Genomic DNA, 23,544 nt, shown 5'->3' on the forward strand with positions numbered 1-23,544 from the left:
TAATACAATAATTTGGCTGGATCTCAAAGGCATATTGGGTGAGTGAAAGAAGCCAGTCTCAGAAGGTATGACACATTTATATGACACTTTCAGAAAGACAAAACCATAGTAATGGACGACAGACGAGTGGTTGCCAGGGGTAGGAGTAGGGGGACTTTGCTGGGATGATGGAAATGTTCTGAATCCTAAGTGTGCTAGGATTACAGGAGTCCATGCGTGTGGTAACATTCATAGATCTGGAATTTGAAAGGAGTCAATTAAAAAAAAGAGGAACTTCCCTGGTGGTCCACTGGTTAAGACACCCTGCTTCCACTGCAGGGCAGGCATGGGTTCAATGCCTGCCCAGGCAACTAGCTTCTGCATGCCACATGGTGTGGCCAGACAGTTTTTTTAAAAAAGAAAAGAAGAAAGGGGGGAAAGGTAGAGAAGGAACATGCATAGCTTGTGTGTGAGAAGGTTGGCTTTTTTTTCCCCCCTGTGGTAAAGTCAAGTAGGACCCTATCCAGCTTTTGCCTGAGTCACAAGGGGTACGTGTCCCTCAGCAGGAGACTAGATGCACAAAAGCTCTTCAGTCACCAGGGCTGAGGCAACTGAAGCCCCCGGCTCAGCCTCAACCTTGGAGTCCCCAGCCAAGGGCTGAGGAGACACAGAGACAGTAATTGCAGAGGATGAGGGAGGAACCTCCCCACATCTCAGGGCTGTGCTGGGACTCATGCTGCCAGCTCCTACGGTCTGGGGGAGTTATTTGTGCTGTTTGCAGCACTTCAAAGCCTGCCTGCTTCTCCCCCACTCGTGTCTTTATTTGGTGCCAGCGACCTTTGAGGATTGATGCTGAGTGGCCCTGGGCAGTGACCCCCACTAATTGGCAAAGCTAGCCACTAGGGAGGAAGGAGGTACTCACTGGCAGCAACATCACAGGGATTATGGTTCAGTGAGCCTTGTTTTGGGCTCTTCTGGACAGGTCAGAGCACTTCCTATGAATGAACAACAGAGCAGTGGTGGAAAGTGTGTTCCCCCCTCCCCCCAGTCTCCCCAAGGCCTTCTTTTCCATCCACGAGAATACTTTCCACATATGCTTCAAAAATAATTTTATTGTGCTCTGTACATTTAAATTACTTCATTAGTAGGACTCCATTAAACAAAGGGTTGTTGAACTTTGAAATATACAACGTCATTTTGCATTCCATCACGCTGAGAATTTTTGTTCAGTTCTAGCTGAGATCAAAAGGAGAGCGATTCTCTGTGGTTCCACAGGGTCTTTCAGAAAGCCTCTCTTGAGGCACCGCTGCCATTGCCACTGCCGTTCAAGCTCTGCTCACTAGGAGCGGATCTCATACACAAACCATCAATCTGTCGATGGTATGTGATTCAAAAGTGAGTGAGCAGGTACTCTTTTGTATCTGGCTTCTTTCACTCCACATGCTTTTTTTGGAGGTCAATATTATGTGTATCAATAGCATGCTCTTGTTTATTACTGTGTAGTATTCCATGGTGTGGATACAGTACTCCTCAACTTGTTTATCCATACTGCTGTTGGTACTTATTTCTAGTTAGGGGTTTTGGGAGGGCTTTTATGAAAAAAAACCTATTATACATATCTCTGTGAAAGGCTTTTTGTGGACACTCATGTTTCTCACTTCCATATACTTAAGAGAGAATTAAAAGGTAGACACAGTCTGCAAATAAATGCTGGAGAGGGTGTGGAAAAAAGGGAACCCTCCTACAATGTTGGTGGGAATGTAAATTGCTGCAGCCCACTCTAGAGGACACATACTGTCCTTAAAAATTAAAAACAGAGCTACTATATGATCTAGCAATCCCACTCCTGGGCATATATCTGAAGAAAACTCTAATTCCAAAAGATACATGTACCCCAATGTTCATAGCAGCACTATTCACAATAGCCAGGACATGGAAACAACTTAAATGTCCATCAACAGAGGAATGGATGAAGATGTGGTATGCACACACATGTACACACAGAAAATGGAATGGTAGACTATCACTCAGCCGTTAAAAAAGTGAGATGCTGTCATTTGCAGTAACATGGATGGACCCAGAGATTATTACACTAAGTAACTAAATAAGTCAGACAGAGAAAGACAAATGCTAATATGATATCATTTATATGTGGAATCTAAAAAATAATACAAATAAACTTATTGACAAAGCAGAAACAAGGTTCACAGACATAGAAAAAAACTTATGATTACCAAAGGGGAAATCAGAGGGAGGGATAAATTAGGAGTATGGAATTAACAGATACACATCCTTATATATAAAATAGATTAAAAAAAACAAGGATTTACTGTACAGCACAGAAATTTATATTCAGTATCTTGTAATAATCTATGATATAAAAGAATGTGAAAAAGAATGTATTTGTGTATAACTGGATCACTTTGCTATACATCTGAAACCAACACGGTATTGTAAATCTACTATACTTCAACATTTTAAAAGTAAAAAAATTAAAGAGAAGGTAGACACTTGTTTAAGTTCAGACACTACTAGTTTCTGAAGTGGCTACACCACTTTCAGTTCCCCCCAGCAATTTATGAGAGTTTGAGTTGCTTTACATCTTTGCCAACACTTGGTATTATTAATCTTTTAAATTTTGGTCCCTAGTATATCACTGTGGTTTTCACTTGAATTTTCCCTATGAGAAATGATACTGAGTGCCTTTGCATATGCATATTGGCCTTTTGTAAAGTGCTTCTCAGGAGAATTGAGGAAGTGGTGGTGTCAATTATCAGGGAACAGAAATGAACGTATGACTTGGAAAAGCAGACGTAACAAGGATAAGGCCATTTTTCCCAGTGTGAATATCTGTACATGTGCTTTAAATAGATATTAGTGTGTAGAGTGGTTAAAAGAAGAACTCAGTAGGCACCTATTCCTAAATATCTTCCTCTTAGCCTACAACCACTGTCCAGAATTCTGCTTGAGAGATTTATTTCTGTGAGTTTATCACCAGGAGTTCTCAGCATGGAGATGTGAGCTCATCTGTGGGCTTCTTTCCAGCTTCACAACTGGCCAGAAGTGTGGTGTGAAGGCTTTGGGTATGTGAGGTGCTGCACTCAGGCCCTCTGGGGAAGTACGAAGGCCTCGCTTTGCCTGGTAGAGTGTGATTATGAGGGAGAGACCAGGAAAAGGACACGGAGAGCCTGGGATGGGCCCTAGACTTTGACTTACCTCATCCTTTTGTTTTCCCCATGGTTGTGCACTTTGGTAAAGGTTGGAGTTGAGAAAAGAGGAAAGAGAGAAGCACAGTATGAATTTAACATGATGTTATTAAACATGTTGGGAAGAGAGGAGCCCAGTGTCAGCCAGCAGGAGACTTTGGGACAGTCTCAAGGAAATAACAATGCTGTGTAATTGTAGCAGCGAGAGTCATATGTGAAGAAGGTATGCCAGACGCCTTTAAGCCTTTCAGAAAGATCACGGCACTTCCTATTTGTGTACAACACATACACACACTCCAGTGAAGAAAAATCTAAGGCAGACAAGTTCCCCTGTATCTCGCAGACAGGCCATACTCCATACAGAAATGCAAAGACTCAGTCTAAGGACAACAAGCCCCAGGGCAGGATGTGAATAAGATCTCAGATCACCTCACCTCACTAGGAGCCCAGAGTGGCTTGCAGTGGACAGTTCTGCTGTATTCAAATGTGCCGCAACATTGATTCTCTAGTAAACATTTCTCGTGTTTAAGGCAGCATTATAGTAATAAATCAGCTCTGAAAGTTGAGTGCTATAAATGCCATGTGGTATCGGTTAGATCACAAACCAAAGCCAACTTTTCAAAACATTTCCTGCTGGAATACCCACAACATTTTAACAGATGTCTTTTGGAATGATTTGAAGCAAAACAAGCCCCCATCAGCATATAAAATAAAACCAAAAAGAAAGTAAACTGTGGGTAGATTGTTTTTTTCTTTTGGCAGTAAGAGAAAGATAGGAGAAAGTCTTGAGATCTTTGGAGAAATACTTGGTCATAGCCATGAAAGTGCAGAAATGAACTTTTTCTCACACACACCCCACAAGAGAAATTGGGGTTTTGGAAAATATCCCTTCATTATTCATGAAAGACACTTCTTTGACAGCTGTTGAGTATAATGTCTGTTATTTCTTGTTCTGAACACTGGTTACAACTCCAGCTCTTGTTGAAGCAATTCCACAGGAAGCTAGGGAAAGGGTCTGAGGCTGTAATTGATGGGGCCAGCAGGGACAGAAATGCAGCAAAAGCATCAAAGAAGCATCTTTTGTCAGGGACAAGATGACTGGTGGTGGCTGATTCTAAAATGGTGCAACATGGAGTCTGAGGCCTCGCAAACTTAGTGGGAGGGCCAGAGTGGAAGCCTGTAAAAGGAAGGGGAAACACCGTATGAACTACTGTTTTCGCCATAGAAAAACCTAGTCAGAAATAATCCAAATGATTTTAATTCCTTTGACCAAATACCCAAGAAAGAGGAAGGTCTAAAACATTATGCTAAGGCAGTCACTAAGTCATGACGAGAATAAAACCATAGCCCACATGAATATTATGAACTTAAATACTCTACATAGACAGACCATCTGCAGGGCCTTGCATGTTTGTGTCTAGGTGGTGGAACCAAAGAACACAATCCTTACACACACAAGCTCAAGAGTACCTAGTTTCAGCCCTCGCAAGCTGGAGGCTGGAGCTACTATCAAAAGAATAGATCGTACACCTGGAAACTGATACAATATTGTAAATACCGCAATTTTAAAAAATAGTGGACTAATTACTTTACAATATTGTAGTAGAATTAGCCTCCAACTAATACAAATAAATGGAAAAATTAAAAATAAATAAATAAATAAAGAGTGGAGAGGCTGATTAGCTGAGAAGGAATCTTCTGTGGAGTATAACCCATGGAAACCTAGATTTAATGATGGTGAACAGTCAGAGCTCTCTCTGGACGTTCCATCCTTAGTCATTCCCAGGTGTCACCTCATGCTTGTTTAATGGGATGGGGTATTTCTCAAACAGATGAGAAATAAAAATCATTCCTCATCCCCCATCCCCGGAAAAAATATTCAACAGGAAAGCTGACTAAGGAGATTTAAGACAAACTACCCAATTTACTATATTATCATTAGTATCACTAATATATTTTCTGCCTTGCTGCTTCCTGCTGTGTAATTTTTTGAAATCCTTTCATGAGCACTTTTGGTTTGGTTTCTTGCAAACAGGTTTGATTTCCACGTACGTTTTGCATTCAGGTTCCTTTTTTCCTGCTTCCACGAGATCTCTATTTTGCACACTCCAGTGTCTTACTTGAGACCTGCACGTCACTATGTATGATTGATTCTTATGATAGAGTCCAGTTAGTCTCTGTCCACATACACCACATCTTCAAAACAATCGCTTTCAAAGAGACTCCACAGACTCCACAAAACTATGTCCTTAAATAAGATCTGGAACAAAGTTAACTGGGCAGGAGGAGATGGCTTTTGCTTTGCTCAAAAGTTAATGAGCAACCCTGTCAGTTAAAATTTACAAACTTAGAATAGAATTAGATCTGGAGTGTTCCTCCCTTCCGAAACACGTCTGCCACAGGCTCAAGAACTAGAACTTAGAACTGCATACACCAATGCTAAGTCTCTGATGAAACCAAGAGTTGTTTGTGGTTTCTTCTATGTTTTTGCCTACTTGCCTTAAGATGGTAAGTACCCTTGGAGTCTGTGGTGTCTGCTTCCTTCTGAGATATTGAACGTGACCCTTACTTTATTTGGGTTTCCCATCACTGTTAAGACACAAAGAGCTGGTATCATTCAAACACACAAATAATTTGCTGAGCTCTTACAAATGAGGAGGCATTTTGCTGGCATCATGGATAACTGAAAGGAAGGTTAAATACGGCGCCTGACCTCTAGGAATTAATAACCTTAATAGATGAAAAGACACATCCAGAGATAATTCATGTTACATTAAAGCAATATTGTATGCCAAATGCTGTACTAGAGGGCTAATTGAATCCAAAGCTAACCTGGTTCAGAGTTAAAAAGAGTTTGACTGTCCTTCTCAGTAGATCTTGAAAAGGGGATTCTGGTTACTAGATTGTTCTAACAGGATTGCCTATGTGATTTGTGGGGGTCCAATGCAAAATGAAAATACAAGGGCTCATTACTCAAAAACTTAGAATTTCAAGATAGCAACAGCATTAAACCAAGCATGGAGTCCTTCTGAGTGTGGGGTCCTATATGACTGCACAGGTCACATGCCCATGAAACCGGCCCTGTCTTCAAATACAGTCTATGAATATGAGGAAGAGGCAGATTTTGAGGAGTCCTGCAGAGGAAATTATACACAAGACGTTTTCTTCCAAATAGTCCACAGGAAAATAAACTCACTGTAAGAAAGTAATTTGGTCTTTCCCAAATTATCAAGTGGGACTGGGATCTAAAAAGTATCAAGTTACAATGTACAAAGATAATTTAAAAAAAAAGATAATTTCACAGCTACTTCATAGCTACAAAGTGAGGATAATAATAGTATCTTATGGCTAACATGTAGAACTTATGAAGTGCCATGATTCTTCTAAGCCTATTACATATATTTACTCATTTGACTCTCAAAATGGCCCTGGACGGCAGATACTATTCTTCTCCTGCCTTAAGGATGAAAAAACTGACCTTAGTGCTCCCGGTCCCATAGCAAATAAGAGGTAGAACCAGGATTCGAACTCAGTCTAGCTCCAGAATGTGTGCTGTTAACAACACTATGCTGCTTCTTATAAAACAAAGATGCATTCAGAAAGAAGGAAGCAAGGAAAGAAGTTATCCTGGTATATTCATTCATTCATGTCATAGATTTGGCTTAACCAGACTGTGTGTTGTGTGCATGTTTTTAATTTTCTCTCTTTTTTTTTGCATTTCATGTTCATAGTTTAACAGCACCCGTTCGCCCTCCCCCACTGAATGTTGCCACATGACCCCATGGAGTAGAAAGGTACTGGTTTTGAGAACATTCCATCACAGCCTATCCCATTCTCTCTATACACTGTCATTTTCTCCTCTCTTTCTTTATGAAAAACTCTGTTGTTTCTAATTAACCAACAGGTATGCTTTTAAATCAGTTTAAAGAGTAGCATTTTCCTAACTTGAATTAAATAAAATATAAGGCAGACAGTAATGTCATTGGCTGTTCTATCCCTCCCCATCCCCCAGTTGCATGAAGGCTCTGTTCAAAGCCTCACCTAACGACATTCCTGGACTTTGTAGTTCAGAGAAAAGAAATTTCAACTTGCCCTATATTTATCAGAACTGTAAAGGTTCAGCTTCTCAAATCAAAAGAGAACAGGACAAAAGGATTCTCTGGCAGCCAATTGTCCCTGTCACCGTTAAATACAAAGTGCTTTTGGCTGCCGGTCAGAGACTGTAGTCAGGTCACTATTCTTTCTTTGTTTCCCAGTCCATTGTTATTCAGGGAAGGAATCGCCTACAAAATGTGGCCTCTGGTGTGTGTGTGGGGAGGGGGGGGTCTCTCCAGCTCCTGCTCTCTCCCCCTCTCTGTCTCTCTTTCTGCACGCACCAAACTTTTTTTTTTTTTCCTTTTTGGAAGTTACCTAGGAAACAAAGTCTTTTGTGCTCCAACTTTATTTGAGCTATTCGCTTCGCTGGGAATCTGCACAAAAGCTGAAGAGAGAAAGAAGGTTGCAATGTTTTGCTAACAAACGTTCATGGCGAACACATTTTTCTCAAGGGGGTAATCATATCCTGTTGGGTGTGTTGGGGGGCTTTGCAGATACCTCTGACAAGGTAAGCAAATGCTGGGGCTTAATTTAAAACAAGTGGCTCTGGAATCTTCTCTTTAAGGGGACTTGAGGACAGTTCACTTGATGATATGTGAAATCCTCCGAGTCAGCAGGGTGTGATGCTTCCAAATGTGAGGATGAGAATTTATTGAATGATCCTGATTTTTTAGCACAGAGTATTATTAAAACATAACTGGAATAAGAGGGGGAAATGCTTATTTTATACAGCCACCTTCCTGCCAATTGTGAAAAGAAAGAAAACTAGGTTCAGTGGTGAAAACAGTCTTACTAATCTGGTTTAGAAGCCCAACCCTGAAATCTAACTTGGGATGGAGCCTTTTTAAAAATCTGGGCTAGGAGTCCAACCCTGAAATAAAAGTTAGACAATATTAATATCAATCAAAGGTTTGGATGGAGAATTTTCAAACATCACATGGAAGTCAAGGTCTTTAAATACACAGCTGGAAGAAAAGCTTTGCATGCAAAGGTGAAGGAAAATAAACTAAGTGTTTTACTCTTCCGAATCTGAAGAAGAAACCCACTTGAGTCTTTCCCACCAGTAACAGAATTTGTATTTTCCACTATCGATGGTGGGAGGAAGTTCTTTTGTTTTTCCATGTGTATAGTGTTGAAAAACTGCATTTTTAAATGCCATTCACAAATGCTATCATCCTGCAGTAAAATTAACTCATCGTATTTGAATCTGGCCTCTCAGATTAGGTCAGCTTGTCCTTCTGGTGATGTGTTCTGGAATGTCTCCTGACTCCAGGCTTTCTGGCCACTTTTCCAAACCTTTTCAGGGGCATCTAAATCATCTTCTATGATCCTAGTCACCTAGAGCTTTTAAGAGTTTGAGTAAGAATTTATGGGGAGACAGATATCCAGAAAGTGAATCTACCTCTCAGCGGGTTAGAGACTCACATCTTTCTTCAGTTTCAAGTTTGAGGATTTCTGGCTACCTGATCTCTCCTCTTAATTCCCTTTGACCTGAAAAGCATGTTTAGCCGATGTTTTTTTCCTTTGTGTTGCCTGACTGTTGAAATTGTAACTTTCAATTAGTTGTGCTTACTAACTATGCCTAGGAATTCTTCCTTTGACCTGAAAGCTTATTTCTGACCTCCTTTTTCTTAACTAAACTCTGAAATTCCTTATATGTGTGTTCGTGTATAAACTCTGAGAGCTGAGTCTGAACGTACTTTGTTTGCAGTCCCATCCCCCAGAGGATGAAGATACAGATGTCATGTTAGGGCAAAGGCCGAAAAACCCAGTACACAATATCCCCTCAACACTGGACAAGCAGACCAACTGGAGCAAAGCACTGCCTCTTCCGACGCCAGAGGAAAAGATGAAACAAGATGCCCAAGTGATTTCTTCCTGCATTATTCCCATCAACGTCACTGGTATTGCTCTGTTCGTTTCCTTTGGGGCAGTCGGGTCAGAATATTCAATGTATTAAATATGGTCAAAGCCTGTGCTGGTGGGAGTACCCGTAAGAATACCACTTTGTAAACAAATAATACCTTTTTCATCAGGACACAACCCAGAAGATGTTCAATATGCTTTTGTCAGGTTTTGAACATCAATTTGCATATGTTCTGCTGGGCTGCTTGTTATGTAAATGATGGACAGTTTCTTTCTGGGGGAAAAAAAAGTCACCAAAGAGCTCTCTGGCCAGAGCTGACTGAAATAATGGAGAAAGCGGCAGTGATTAATCGTATGGTAATGATGCGGGCACTGCCAGAGAGAAAGCAGCAAGCCCCAGGTTTCTAAAACTACAAGTAATGATCCTATAAAATCTATTTTCATGCTTCCTTCGATGGAGGTAGGCTTGTTTAAAAGATCATTTAGACTTTTGCACTGCTTTTATGAATTTTTGACCCAAAAATGCATGGATTCATAGATGAAGGCTGAATTCTACTCGAAACCCAGCAAACCTGTCTTCTGTTCACCCTCTGCTTTCCTCCTTCTGTGTACCAACAGTTGGGATATTAGTCTAAATCAAAGGCAAGCCTGTGTGGACTTTTCTTGGAAAGTTTATTGGCAGCAATTGAAAAGTTCAGAATTGGTGATTTTCCAGTGCGGTAACCTTAGTTGTAAGCAAAATGTTGCTATAAAACAGTCTCACTTTCAAAACAGTCTCACTTTCAAAGATAGAAATTAAATGATCTACCCATTGGGGTTTCTTTAAGCATCTCTAATAGTTAAATTCTAACTTACATTGAGAAGCTCAAAATGGCCATTTTATGACTGACTTCCATCCTGGTAATATGTAGTAACTGAAGATTGTATGTTGTTCAGGATGCATTCTGGACATGGCCATTACTAACCTCACTCAGATTTCTCTCATATAAAGTGGGGAGTAAATGATGACCAGGTACCAGGGTAGATACTGTTTTCTTCCTGACAAATAGGAGTTCTAGTTGATTGGCTGATTGTGAGCTGGGAGTTAATTTTCCTGATGACCTATTCAACTTGTAGGATAAATTATCCTAGAGATGTACACTTTATCTGATCTCCATAATTTAAATGAGATGACTGTCAAAATGGATCATTTTGGCATCCTCTTAAACTAACTTTCAGTTCTGGAAACATCTGATTATTAGCAGCACCTGCTTTCTTCATGGCACTGTAAGTAAAATTTTGTTTTCAAATTTAGTCCTCTGATTATAGGTCTTGTGATTCAGGAAAATGAAAGATCTTTCCTTCTGCTTTATTTCAGGAACTCTCAGGCTCAAGCCTAGATTATATGTTGATTTCAAGAACTTTAATGAGAAAGTTGTCAATTATGTCCATATGACACAAAATATCTGTGTCTGTAATGTAATTATTATGATTAGAAGGAAGGATTTTAGTCTCTGGTTGGAACTAAAAAAGGAAAATTTCATTAGTATGAATTCTCTGATAGCATTTTAAATTATTCATCATATGATATCTCATTCAGATTTTTCAACATGAGTTCTAGAAACTTTTATTACTGTGAAGCTAAGCAGAACTCAAACCGTTTCATTACATAACTGAACCAAGGTTTAACAGACCATCCCGCCCCATGTTTAACAATCAGGATACATGATGAGGCAACCAGATTCCAAAGCACTTTTGGCTTACGGCAGTTCAAGTTCCTCACCTCCTCCACCATTCTAGTTTTGAAAGGGCTGCATTAGTGTGTCAATAGACTATGGAAAGAGAAACTAATGAGAATCATGCTTTGCTCCCTATATTTACAAAAGAAAACAGACACCTTTGTAAAGACTGGGAATTCCAGCTTTACTGACAGTCGGCACAGAAGGTAGGTCCACTTAAGTGAAGAACTGGGGACTGCCTTGTATGTTTTATTGATGAGACACTGTTGCTAAACCAAAAGGTGTCCAATTTAGGCAGCAGAAGAAATAGGCAGTTACATGAGGATTTTAAAAACACATCTCTAGGTTATTGTTTTCCTCACAGGTAGTGGGGTGTGTGTGTGTGTGTGTGTGTGTGTGTGTGTGTGTGTGTGTTATTGTTTTCCTCACAGGTAGTGGGGTGTGTGTGTGTGTGTGTGTGTGTGTGTGTGTTATTGTTTTCCTCACAGGTAGTGTGTGTGTGTGTGTGTGAGAGAGAGAGAGAGAGAGAGAGAGAGAGAGAGAGAGAGAGAGAGAGAGAGAGAGAGAGAGAGAGGTGGTGTATATGTCTGTCTGTACTATGCAAAGATATCCACTTCAGAAAGCCCAGGAAGAGACCAGTAAGTAGTAGTAACTAAAGGTTGTAGAAGTCCTTAAGGAGCCATTTCTGTGTGAGAGTGATTCTTTGATGTTATTTTTCTCTCCTCTCTCTTTTGATTTTCCTTCTTGGCTTGTTACTTTTGGCAGTGCAGGCTATTGTGGCGAGCTGCATTTAGAAGTAAAGCTTAATGTACTACAGCATAATTTAAATAAGAGCTGAATAAGGACTCCCTTATATTTGTTTACAGGCTTAATCCAAACTCTTCCTTCCTTCCAATCAATAAATATCATTGTGTTCTAAGCAAATGAAAATTTGTTTGCCATTCCTAAAGGCTAATGAGACCTATTTGTGGGTTGCAGGAGTCGGTTTTGACAGAGAGGCTAGTATACGCTGCTCTCTTGTTCATTCACAATCTGTGCTACAGCGGAGACGAAAACTGAGGAGGAGGAAAACCATTTCGGGTATCCCCAGGAGAGTCCAACAAGAAATAGGTGTGGTATAAAACTGTTAATGGTTAACATTCTGTCAGGTGCCAATTATATGGACACATAATGGAAGCCGGCCTTTAACCAGCTTCCTTAAAAACATCCACTATTATTGTAACTCACAGAGGTTTTGAAATGATGTGTACTTGTTTTGTGTTCAGTAAGCCAGGTAGTATTACTTTTTAAATTTGCATTCTTGACTATGAAAGCTTGACTTTATGGATTTACTCATATACGTTCAGATTTGGGGCTTACCAGGTGGCGCTAGTGGTAAAGAATCCACCTGCCAATGCAGGAGACATAAGAGATGTGGGTTCGATCCTGGGTCAGGAAGATCCCCTGGAGGAGGGCATGGCAACCTACTCCAGTGTTCTTGCCTGGAGAATCCCATGGACACAGGAGTCTGGCAGGCTACAGTCCATGGGATCACAAAGAGTCAGACATGACTGAAGCAAATTAGCATGCACAGCATGCACATTCAGATTTTATGGCTGAAATATAGTATTTTGCTAACTTGTAAAAGTATTCTTAAGGTAGAAATTAAGCAAAACAAGATTCAGTGAAAGACTCTTTTAGAAAAGTATAGATTTGTCTGAAGAGAGATATATTGTATGACATTAATTATTTTAAAAGGTACATTTTAAGCATATTCAAATATTGAATATTGATAACATGATACCCTTGGTTATAGTTTTTCTATTTTTTTTTGTTCAATGTGTTTAAGGTATCTCTTCCTATAATTTTAAAAATTATTATGATAGTATTTCTTGTATATAAGATTATATCATAATGAATTCTATGATTTTTATTTCATTATGCTTATATCAGGAAATAAAAGTGTATAGTGGCCAAAAAAACAAGATGTATTTTACTTAAAAAATATTAGACCTACTGGAGTAAAGTAACTTGATCGTGAAGAGAGAGAATTCACAAGAGATCTAAATACTTATCTTCTCTTAGTATATATACATACATACATACAGTATGTATTTGTGTGTATATATAGAGAGAGAATTAGAGAGGCAAAGGGACAGAGACTGCCCAAAGCACTGATTTTTTTTCCTGTAAGAATAACTTCAACATGCTAGCATCCAGACTTGTGGACAGCTCTCAGAATGTCTGTCCATCTGTTGATGTATGAAGTATCTCACTGTGCTTTCCATGTGCCCTAGATTCTGATGAATCGCCCGTGGCCAGGGAAAGGAATGTGATTGTGCACACAAATCCAGACCCTTCCAACACTGTCAACAGGAGGTCTGGAACCAGGGACTCGGAGTGCCAAACTGAGGATATTCTGATTGCTGCTCCATCCAGAAGAAGAATCAGAGCTCAAAGGGGTCAGAGCATTGCAGCTTCCCTTTCTCATTCCGCTGGCAACATTTCTGCACTGGCAGACAAAGGTGACGCCATGTTTACTACTGCAGTGAGCAGCCGCACGAGATCTCGGAGCCTTCCCAGGGAGGGCAACAGAGGTGGGGATGCTGAGCCCAAAGTTGGTGCTAAACCCTCAGCATATGAAGAGGGGGAGCCTTTCGTGGGAGACCAAGAAAGAACCCTTCCCGATTGCAGTGAGGCCCCCAACAGCCCCAGTGCACAGGAGCACCAGCCTGCTTTGAGCCTGGCCTGTTCTCAACATCTGCACAGCCCCCAGCACAAGTTAAATGAGAGAGGGAGGTCGCGTCTGTCACGGATGGCGGCCGATTCTGGCAGCTGCGACATCTCCTCCAACTCGGACACCTTTGGGAGCCCCATCCACTGCATTTCCACAGCTGGCGTCCTCCTCAGCAGCCACATGGACCAGAAAGATGACCACCAGTCATCCAGTGGCAACTGGAGCGGGAGCAGCTCCACATGCCCCTCACAGACCTCAGAGACGATCCCTCCTGCAGCTTCACCTCCCCTCACTGGCTCTTCACACTGTGACTCAGAGTTGTCACTCAACACGGCCCCTCATGCTAACGAGGACACCAGTGTCTTCGTGACAGAGCAGTACAACGACCAACTGGAGAAAGTGAGAGGCCACCGGACAAACTCCTTTACCTCCACGGTGGCAGACCTGTTGGACGACCCCAACAATAGCAACACGAGCGATAGCGAGTGGAATTACCTACACCATCATCATGACGCCTCCTGCCGCCAGGATTTTAGTCCTGAGCGTCCCAAGGCAGACAGCCTGGGCTGCCCAAGCTTCACGAGCATGGCCACTTACGACAGCTTTCTGGAAAAGTCTCCGTCGGACAAAGCTGACACCAGCTCTCACTTTTCAGTGGACACAGAAGGATACTACACCTCCATGCACTTTGACTGTGGTCTCAAAGGCAGTAAGAATTATGTCTGTCACTATGCAGCCCTGGGCCCGGAGAATGGCCAGGGCATTGGGGTTCCTCCTGCACTTTCAGACTGCGCCTGGCAGGACTACTTAGACCACAGGAGGCAGGGGAGACCAAGCATCTCTTTCAGGAAACCAAAGGCAAAGCCAACTCCACCTAAACGTAGCTCATCATTGAGGAAGTCTGACGGAAATGCAGACACTTCTGAGAAGAAAGAACCAAAGACAAGCAGTGGCCAGCTCCTGCCTCACAGTTCCAGGGAAATGAAGCTGCCTCTCGATTTCTCCAACACACCTTCTCGAATGGAAAATGCCAATCTTCCCACCAAGCCAGAACCTTCGTGGATGAACCAGAATGAACATGGTATTAAGGAACCTCAGTTAGACACTCCAGATGTTCCACCATTCAAAGATGAAGGTGCTGAATCAACTCACTATGCAGATCTCTGGCTTCTAAATGACTTGAAAACAAATGACCCTTACAGATCTTTATCGAATTCAAGCACTGCTACGGGTACCACTGTTATCGAATGCATTAAATCTCCAGAGAGTTCTGAATCCCAAACATCCCAGTCAGAATCTAGAGCCACCACCCCCTCCCTTCCTTCTGTCGACAATGAGTTTAAACTTGCTTCACCAGAAAAGCTGGCTGGCCTGGCATCTCCATCAAGCGGCTATTCCAGCCAATCCGAAACACCAACATCCTCTTTCCCTACTGCTTTCTTTTCTGGCCCATTGTCTCCTGGAGGTAGCAAAAGAAAGCCGAAAGTCCCAGAAAGGAAATCTTCCCTCCAGCAACCCTCTTTAAAAGATGGCGCTCTGTCACTGAGTAAAGATCTGGAACTTCCAATTATACCTCCTACCCATCTTGACCTAAGTGCTCTTCATAATGTCTTGAATAAACCATTCCACCACCGCCACCCCCTACACATCTTCAGTCATAATAAGCAGAACACAGTAGGAGAAACTCTGAGGTCCAATCCTCCACCGTCTCTTGCAATCACACCCACGGTCCTGAAATCAGTTAACCTTAGGTCCATCAGTAAATCTGAAGAAGTTAAGCAAAAAGAAGGCAACAACACAGATCTCCCCTACCTGGAGGAAAGCACTGTCACCACGGGTAAGATTAGGCCACACGTGATGAAGAAATCATCACCATGTCAGTACGCCACTGAAGATACCATCCTGTCCTTTTTAGACTCCTCTGCAGTTGAGATGGGACCAGATAAACTACAGTTAGAAAAAAAACATACTTTTGATGTGAAGCATCATGGTGATCCAGAAACAGTAACCTCAGCTGGTGGCAATCTTCTAGATTCAAGTGTCATAAGAGACCAAATGCATATGGAGAGTGAGCCTGTTTCAGAAAACAAACCAAGTAAAAGTTGTGACTTTCTCACAGAAGGCTTTCAGAGGGTCTCTGCTGCTCGCCCAAATGATTCAGATGGTAAGACACTGCAATATGGAGCTGGTCTGGATGGAGCCCTAGCGCAGGTCCAGAAGTTGTCTTTTGTAGATCGCGAGGAAGCTGCACCCCCAGAGTCTGTGGATGTGCTCACACCTCAGTCAGACTCTCCAACTCGAGTCACAGACATAGGCTATCAACTTAAGCCTCAACTTGGGATGAGCCACCACCATGACAAAGTGCCTGGGAATATCAGCTCCGAAGTAGAGATATCAACTACAAATCCATGCCCTGAAAAGTGTTCTGAGCAGGAAAATATTGCTTCAGGGATTTCAGCCAAAAGTGCCTCTGATAACAGCGGAGCAGAGGAGACCCAAGGAAGTGTGGATGAGGTTTCGTTGAAAGGTCAGTTGTTGACACTTTTGTCACAATGGAAAGGTGTCTCATGGCACTTCCTGAAGTGTTCTTTCTTCCCTTCCCCATAATACAGTACAGCCCTGGGTATTGCTTTCCCTCCTCCTTTTTAACTTATTAAAAACAATTACGATCAAAGCTTTTGTTATGGAGGGACTAAGTGTGACAGATAGCTCTTTCATTGTAAAAATGGCAGCCAGGTCACTGCTGTTTATTGTTCCCCGAGTCAGTGAAGCCCAGCAATGTGTCAGGTGACTTCTTCCTAAAGATGCTTTTGTTCTTAATTTAAGAATCGTCACCGAGTGATGACTCTGTGATTTCACCATTAAGTGAAGACTCTCAGGCTGAAGCAGAAAGTGTGTTCGTGTCTCCCAACAAACCTCGAACAACTGAGGATTTGTTTGCAGTTATTCACAGGTGAGGCAACGACACCAAAGGTTTTGCTTCTGCTGATGCTTCTCATCAAATGCAAATATGGAAAAGCCTTGGGTACTTGTAATACATTCCTCAAAAAACACAATGAAAAAAATTATTTTTTCCAAATCAAATTGATAGACTTATATTCAAGTTGAGAAATATGTGGCTTTATATGTAGTGAGGTAGACTTCAACTGAGAGACTTTCCTAAGAACTGCTGAGGGAAGCTGTTTTTTCCCCCAGAGGAAAGACATTCCGGAACACGTTTTTATTTGAAAACAGTCTGTGATCAAGTAAATTAAGAGTGAAAACTCAAACTCTAGTGTAATCTCTGACTTTCAAATAATTCCTTAATCTAAAAATCATGCTCAAAGCTACAACCCTACACTAGCAGAGATAAGTTGACTCACTATGCACAGCCCCAGATTTCAGACAAGACAGTATAGAAGCCTGCCCATTTCACAGTCCACAACAACAAATCAGTACTCTCTTTTTCCCCCTCTCTTCCTAAAACTTAACATTTCTTTAATAACACTGGCCTTCTCTAGATTTAATGCTCCATACCAGGCTCCTCCATCCCTGGGATTCTCCAGGATTCTCCAGTATTCTCCCTGGAGAATCCCAGGGACGGAGGAGTCTGGTGGGCTGCCGTCTGTGGCGTCACACACAGTCGGACATGACTGAAGTGACTTAGCAGCAGCAGCAGCATCCCATGAATAGGGGATGTCCTCTGGGCTGCTTCCATGCCGATCATTCATATTCTCTCATCAGTCCCTGCACCCCTGTGATCAGGGCCCCTATTTGCAAGAACACTCCTTACAAGCTGTGACCAAAGAACAGAGCTGAACTAGCCCTTGGAAACTGAACCCATATCAGACTGAGCTGTCCAGAGCATGCCTACTTCACTAGGTCTCAGTGACCTAGATGCGGCTCCCAAGGAACAAAACTTGGGGACTGTCTTTGTCTTCCTCATGGAGTTATACTGTGAAGCAAGTTCTTCTCAAGTAGCTTACCACTGTTTTTCCCCCAGGATCATACCTCCTAGGGGAACTCGTGTTTTTTCTTCATGTGGTTTGCTCATAAAGAAGGAGCACTGCTCACCAACAACATTTTTCTTTTTTAAAGCAGCCAATCACAAGCACATTCTGTGTAGACCTTAGCAAGCTCACCTTTCTTTTCAGAGAATGAAGAATCATTATTTTTTCTTTGTCTCCAGTTATATTCCCCTCACCTGCTTTTGTCTCCAACCTTGGGACAAATTATTAAATGCTGTGTGAGTTAAAGAACCAATGCTAGTGTCTAGAAGAGTGGACAGAATGTAAGGAGTAGAATCAGAAAGACATTGAATTGAAACCCAATGCTGCCACTTCCTATCCAGTCTTGAGTCACTTAAAACCTGTGTACCTATCCCGTTGCTGTAAATAGGGTACCTATAGCTCATGCATTCAGTTCTGATGATACAGTATCATGTCATTGTCTAGAATATGATAGATACTAAAAGCAGACATTATTTTGAAATCCCTACCTTATTGGAGTGCCAGACACTGGCATACACAAGATAGTAACCACAGAGCTTCCAGTGAATGAAAATCAGGCTGGTCTCCAGTTGCAAACCTGACATTTTCTCTAACCTACAGGTTTTTAGGTTGGTGAGAAAGCTAGTCGCCAATACGTAGCAATGAACTGAAGTCATGCTGACTCATAATTAAGTTCACTAAATTTATGCCTGTTTATTTTTGCTAAAGAAAGAATACAATGATGGATGGGTGCCTAGGTTTGGTAGACTTAACAGAGTTTGGTAATCTTAGATTTACATTTAGGCAGCATTTATTTATGTGCAGCACAGTGACAAGAAACATTTTCTTTTCTTGAGAGCTTATAGTACACAGAGCTTTAAGAGCTCCAGAGGTGGCCTAGATACTGATTAATAGAGCGTTGACATTCCTAGGTAGCTATGGAAAATGGTATTTGCAGCCAAAATAGATTGACTTATTTAAGGAGTCATGGAAGAAATATCTTTATATGGAGGAATTTTAAAAGTAGACAGAACAGTATAATGCACCCCCCCCCACCTAAACACACACAGAGACCTGTCTATCATCCAAGCCTATCAACCATCAGCCTGTGCCTAGTCCTGTCCCATCCGTACCTCCATCCACTTTGCTCTCCCACCCAGTATTCAGGGGAAGCCAGTTCCAGACATCAGAGTGTTTCATCTGTAATACAGAGACAGACTGAATGAAGGGGACAGTCCTTCACCATCCAAATGCTAACCAGAAGTCAGAGAGCAGTAGTTTTTTATACTTTTGTGAAACATGCCAGTAAGTTCTCCTCTAAAACCTCTAGCCTCCACATGAGTCATTATTTGAAATTGTCCCTTCCATTAAACCTAATTCCTATCCACTGGTTATTGGAGCATTTCCCACAGGCTGCAAGTACAAGGTTTGGGTCTTACTCCTCATGCCCATGGCCCTAATGCTTAGTATCCCAGCAGACAGGGGGCACCAAACTGCTCTTTAAGGGGATGCAGGAATGTGACTTAACACTTTTAGTTTCATTCAAATGTATTGTGGACTGAGATTTTTCCCTTTCTTAAAAGGTCCAAGAGGAAAGTGCTTGGAAGAAAAGATTCTGGGGACATGTCTGTCCGCAGTAAATCGAGAGCTTCCCTGGGCAGCAGTAGCAGCAACAGCGCCAGTTCTGTCACCTCGCCCAACAGCAATGTGACCACCCCAAACAGCCAGAGGTCTCCTGGCCTCATCTACCGAAATGCCAAAAAGTCCAACACATCCAATGAAGAGTTCAAGCTGTTACTGCTGAAGAAAGGCAGTCGCTCAGATTCCAGTTACCGTATGTCTGCTACTGAGATCCTGAAGAGTCCCATTCTGCCCAAACCTCCTGGGGACCTCACCGTGGAGTCCCCCCAAAGCCCCCATGAGGCCCATCAGGGGTCACTGGGAACTGAAGCACTGTCTCCCCTCTCTCCATGCTCCCCACGGGTTAACGCAGAAGGGTTTTCCTCGAAGAACTTTGCCACCTCGGCATCGGCCAGGGTGGGACGTTCCCGGGCTCCTCCTGCAGCCAGCAGCAGCCGCTACAGTGTCCGCTGCAGGCTGTACAACGCGCCCATGCAGGCAATCTCCGAGGGTGAGACCGAAAACTCTGATGGGAGCCCGCATGACGACCGATCCTCCCAGAGCTCCACGTAGGCGACCCCGCCAGGCTGGCTCTCCAAGGCCAAAACCCAAAACCTTACTCATGAGGATGGAGGAACAAAATGGAAGACGTGGGACAAGTCAGCATGTGGTGGGGTCCCATCACGTTTACCAACGAGTTCCTAAATATTTGCTGGGGAAATGGAAGGTGGTTCGGTCTTTCTTATTTTCCATGTTTTTCAGTAGCTGCACTGTCTTTCATATTTTTCTTTACCATAGTTTGATTTACCCAGTCTCATTCCTTTTGATAATAGAGAATTTAAAAATGTGTGCTTTTCACAAAACCTAGAAAAATTTTTTCCCAGAGCTGCCTATTCAGAAAACAAAGCCCTCACTGTCATAATTCATATGAAGATGAAATTACTCTGGAGGTTTGGTATATTTTTACATTCAAATGAACTAAAGCAAAATTTAGAAGAACTACACACATGTAAATACCATATTTTTGATAAAAATGTGTAAATAGATTTATCGACGACGAGTGGACATGTGGCCAACTATCTACCACACACCAACTGTTTATAGAACACAACAAATACAGTGTAATAATTGTATTCTGTGAATACCATTTTCATATCAAATACCATATTTAAATGTCCACCAATATGATTTCTGAGTGATAAACCTCAAAAATGACTTTTAAACTGGTGAAATAAAGGAAATCTTGAGGTCATATAGTGAAATGTGCTTAATTTAAAACAATGAATTCAGACAACCATTTTTGTGACAAATTGCAGCACCACACAAACTACTGGTAACACATGGCTGATTCGCTGTGTGGTAATCTGAACAGAATTAAAAGCATGCTTTTGATTTAAAAAACAAAATTAGAGAAATCATCATTTTCAATACAAAGCCCTGAACAACAGCACTTGACAGTGTCCTTTTAACTTCAGTTTTTCAATGGATTGCTTTAAAGAGAATAAGTAGGGGAAACAGTAGTTAATTTTAGGTTATATTTTATATGATACTACTGGGGACATAAATAGTCAGAATCTGATGACTATTATCTTTAAACTCCTTCAACAGTTTAGCAATTAGCTCCAGGTTCTTTAATAAACAAAAATAAAACATAAGCATGCCACAGAGCTGTGGATTTATCAGTAAGTACCTGCAATGAGTTTTCAGTGACGCTTTCTCTCTGTGCTGACGAGATTCATGCTACCTAAAAATTAACAGAAATGACACTGTGAACAACGTAGTTGGGAAATAGGTATGTGTATATGCATTATTTATATTCACTGTTAAATGGGATTGGGGAGCATCTCTGGTTCACAATGCTACATACAACTGAGTTTTTGTCAGATTTTACTCTATCTGCTTGATGGCAAAAGGGGAGGGTGGTGGGTGGGACAAGAAATGTCAGGGCAACTGCTCTGATAAAATGAAGGCAGGGAAACAAGCTGAATTACTTGAAATTACTTGAATTTTCTTGTCTTAAAACTGAAAAAAAAAATGTAAAAATGTAGTTACAAGTTGAAATCTGCCAATGGGTTATACACCCGTGATTTTAACATGAACTGATACTAATGTTTGAGATGGTATGTCAGAAATATAAGCAGCTATGAACTTGGAATATGTTTTGAATGAGAGAAGGTAGAAAGTAGAGAACTAAGAAGGAATATGGCCTATAAAAGAATAGAATGTGATTAGAATGATAGAACATACCAGAGTTACCAAGAAATTGACAAGCAGCTGGTTTTAAGCTTATGCAAGTGGTATTTGGGAAAGTAGGATGTGTGAAAGGGGGTTTGTGGTTTTGGTTTAATTCATGCAATATGAAGGAGAAAGCCTGGTCTAAGAAGATGCTGTCTTTCAATAGAAACACTTTATAAGACATTACAGAGTGAGAATTACAGAATCTGATTGCTGTTGGGTTTCTGTTTGTTTCTTTGGAAAGAAAAAACAATATCCAGTTTATTCTATTTGTTTTTGCTATCAAAATGTGTTTCTTAATTTCTTGTCATCCTTGTATGTAAAAGGGGTGCTGGGGGTGGTGGGGTAGAGGAGGGAGAATGTGTGTGTGAGTGTGTGTGTGTGTGTGTGTGTGTGTGCTTGTGCAGGGATAGATAAGCTACCTGGTAAAGGATACATTTGAACATTTATAAAGTGTTATACTTTTTATTAAATGAAAAATGTTTGGGGGTTTGGAAAAAATGGACCATCATTTCTCATTGGAACCCATTAGTTAAGAAAACCAGCATGGTTTAACACCACATGGGAACATGAATAACTTTTTTCTCATGCTTTGAAAAGTACACTTGGCAAACTTTTAAAAATAAAGTTTTTAGACAAATGCGATAAGAAGTCATTTCCAGTCACAATAGGTGATCTTTTGTAATTTTCATAAAAGCAGTTCGTTTGCAGTATGGCTTTTGTGTAATTAGGGGTTTTTTAGTGTAAAGAAAGGTATGTGGGCTTTAAAAGTGATTCTAAATCTTGAACAGAAAACACAAATTGGCTTTAACAAATATGTCACCTTATTATTGATATTAATTTAAGTAATGGTACCATATATATTTTAAAATACATATTGACTTGAATTGTGAGGCAATAAGATAGCATCTATATGTAATGATCACAGAACTAACCCTTAGAATATAGTTTTACTTATTTTGTTTACTCTAAAAATCTATAGCAGAGTTTCTCTATTTTATATTTCATAGATTAAAAAAAAAAACCCAGATAAAGATGGATTTAAAATTCACTGTGCAAAAGAGTATTGAATAACAAACTGAGTTTTAAAAAAAGCAAGAAATTCCTTTGTAATTTGGAATAGTCTACATGGTTTTATCACATAGCATATAAGACCAAGATTTAGAGGGCTGTCTTCAACATCACTGCCATCTTGAAGCAGGGTACACACATTAGGTATTGTGAGGAACATCAACCCAAACTTTTCTTCTGTTTGCACTGATGCTATTTTTTCTTCTTTTATGTTATACAACATGTCTATGTTGTGTGGGGGAGATATATTTTCCTTATTTTTTGATTTTTTTCTTTTTTTTGGCTAAGTAGAGGACATGGACTAGCTGTAGCAAACAAAAACACGCTGTTTGCTCTTGCCAAAGTTTAGTGAGAGAGTACATATGCTGCAGTGGTGGCAGACTTTAGAGAACTAGATCATAACAAAGATTTACAACTATGAGGAAGGTTACAGTGTAACTCTTTTGGTACTAGAACCAGTTCATGCTGGCCGAAAGACAATGGTTTATGGACTTGCCTCCATTTTGTATTTTTGTAATATTTGTAAATATGGACTTTTTAAATTGTTGCAAAAATGGTTTCTTTTGTAAGATGTTTTCAACGTTTACATTCAATTCAAGCCTTTGTATATTTTAGAGCTGTGCAACACTTTAAGTCTTGTATTTATTTTTAGTAACAATGGTGACAATTTCATTGTGAACCCCTCTCAAAAAAATGTACCAGAAAAGTTTGATTACCTAGAAAGTGTGTATAGAAACTGCAAATAAACGTGACTGCAATTAAACAACTGGCTTCTCTCTTCATTGTTATGTAATTGCACGCCTGGGGTTTGCAAACAGCAAGTGTTTCATAGGGGGCCTGGGCCTAAGCGGGGGAGCTGCTGCAGTAAAAGTATGAGCAAAATAACAATGGTAATAATAAACACTGTCTCTGTAATGGGCTCTAATTTTGCTTTGTATTTGAGAGGAAAGAGAATACATTTCCAACATCCAGTATACTTTCCTTGTACCTCTCCAGGTCAGGAAATTACTTATGGCTTTTCTTTAACCTGCTTGGTTTCTGATAATTACTGATTGTGATGAGCAACCTTG

General features: G+C 40.9%; 1 protein-coding gene across 1 annotated transcript in view; it reads left to right on the forward strand.

The window, feature by feature from the left end:
* The window catches only part of NHS (NHS actin remodeling regulator), a 338,164-nt gene extending 314,924 nt beyond the window's left edge, over nucleotides 1–23,240 (forward strand). Inside the window, exons 4-9 of the mRNA XM_065914796.1 lie at nucleotides 6,917–6,979; nucleotides 8,992–9,184; nucleotides 11,843–11,974; nucleotides 13,141–16,107; nucleotides 16,407–16,533; nucleotides 19,132–23,240. Coding sequence (XP_065770868.1) covers nucleotides 6,917–6,979; nucleotides 8,992–9,184; nucleotides 11,843–11,974; nucleotides 13,141–16,107; nucleotides 16,407–16,533; nucleotides 19,132–19,741 — 4,092 coding nt within the window. The 3' untranslated portion in view covers nucleotides 19,742–23,240. The remainder of the gene's footprint in view (nucleotides 1–6,916; nucleotides 6,980–8,991; nucleotides 9,185–11,842; nucleotides 11,975–13,140; nucleotides 16,108–16,406; nucleotides 16,534–19,131) is intronic.
* Nucleotides 23,241–23,544: the final 304 nt, after the last annotated feature.

The sequence above is a fragment of the Muntiacus reevesi genome, chromosome X (assembly GCF_963930625.1).
Source record: "Muntiacus reevesi chromosome X, mMunRee1.1, whole genome shotgun sequence".
NCBI lineage: Eukaryota > Metazoa > Chordata > Mammalia > Artiodactyla > Cervidae > Muntiacus > Muntiacus reevesi.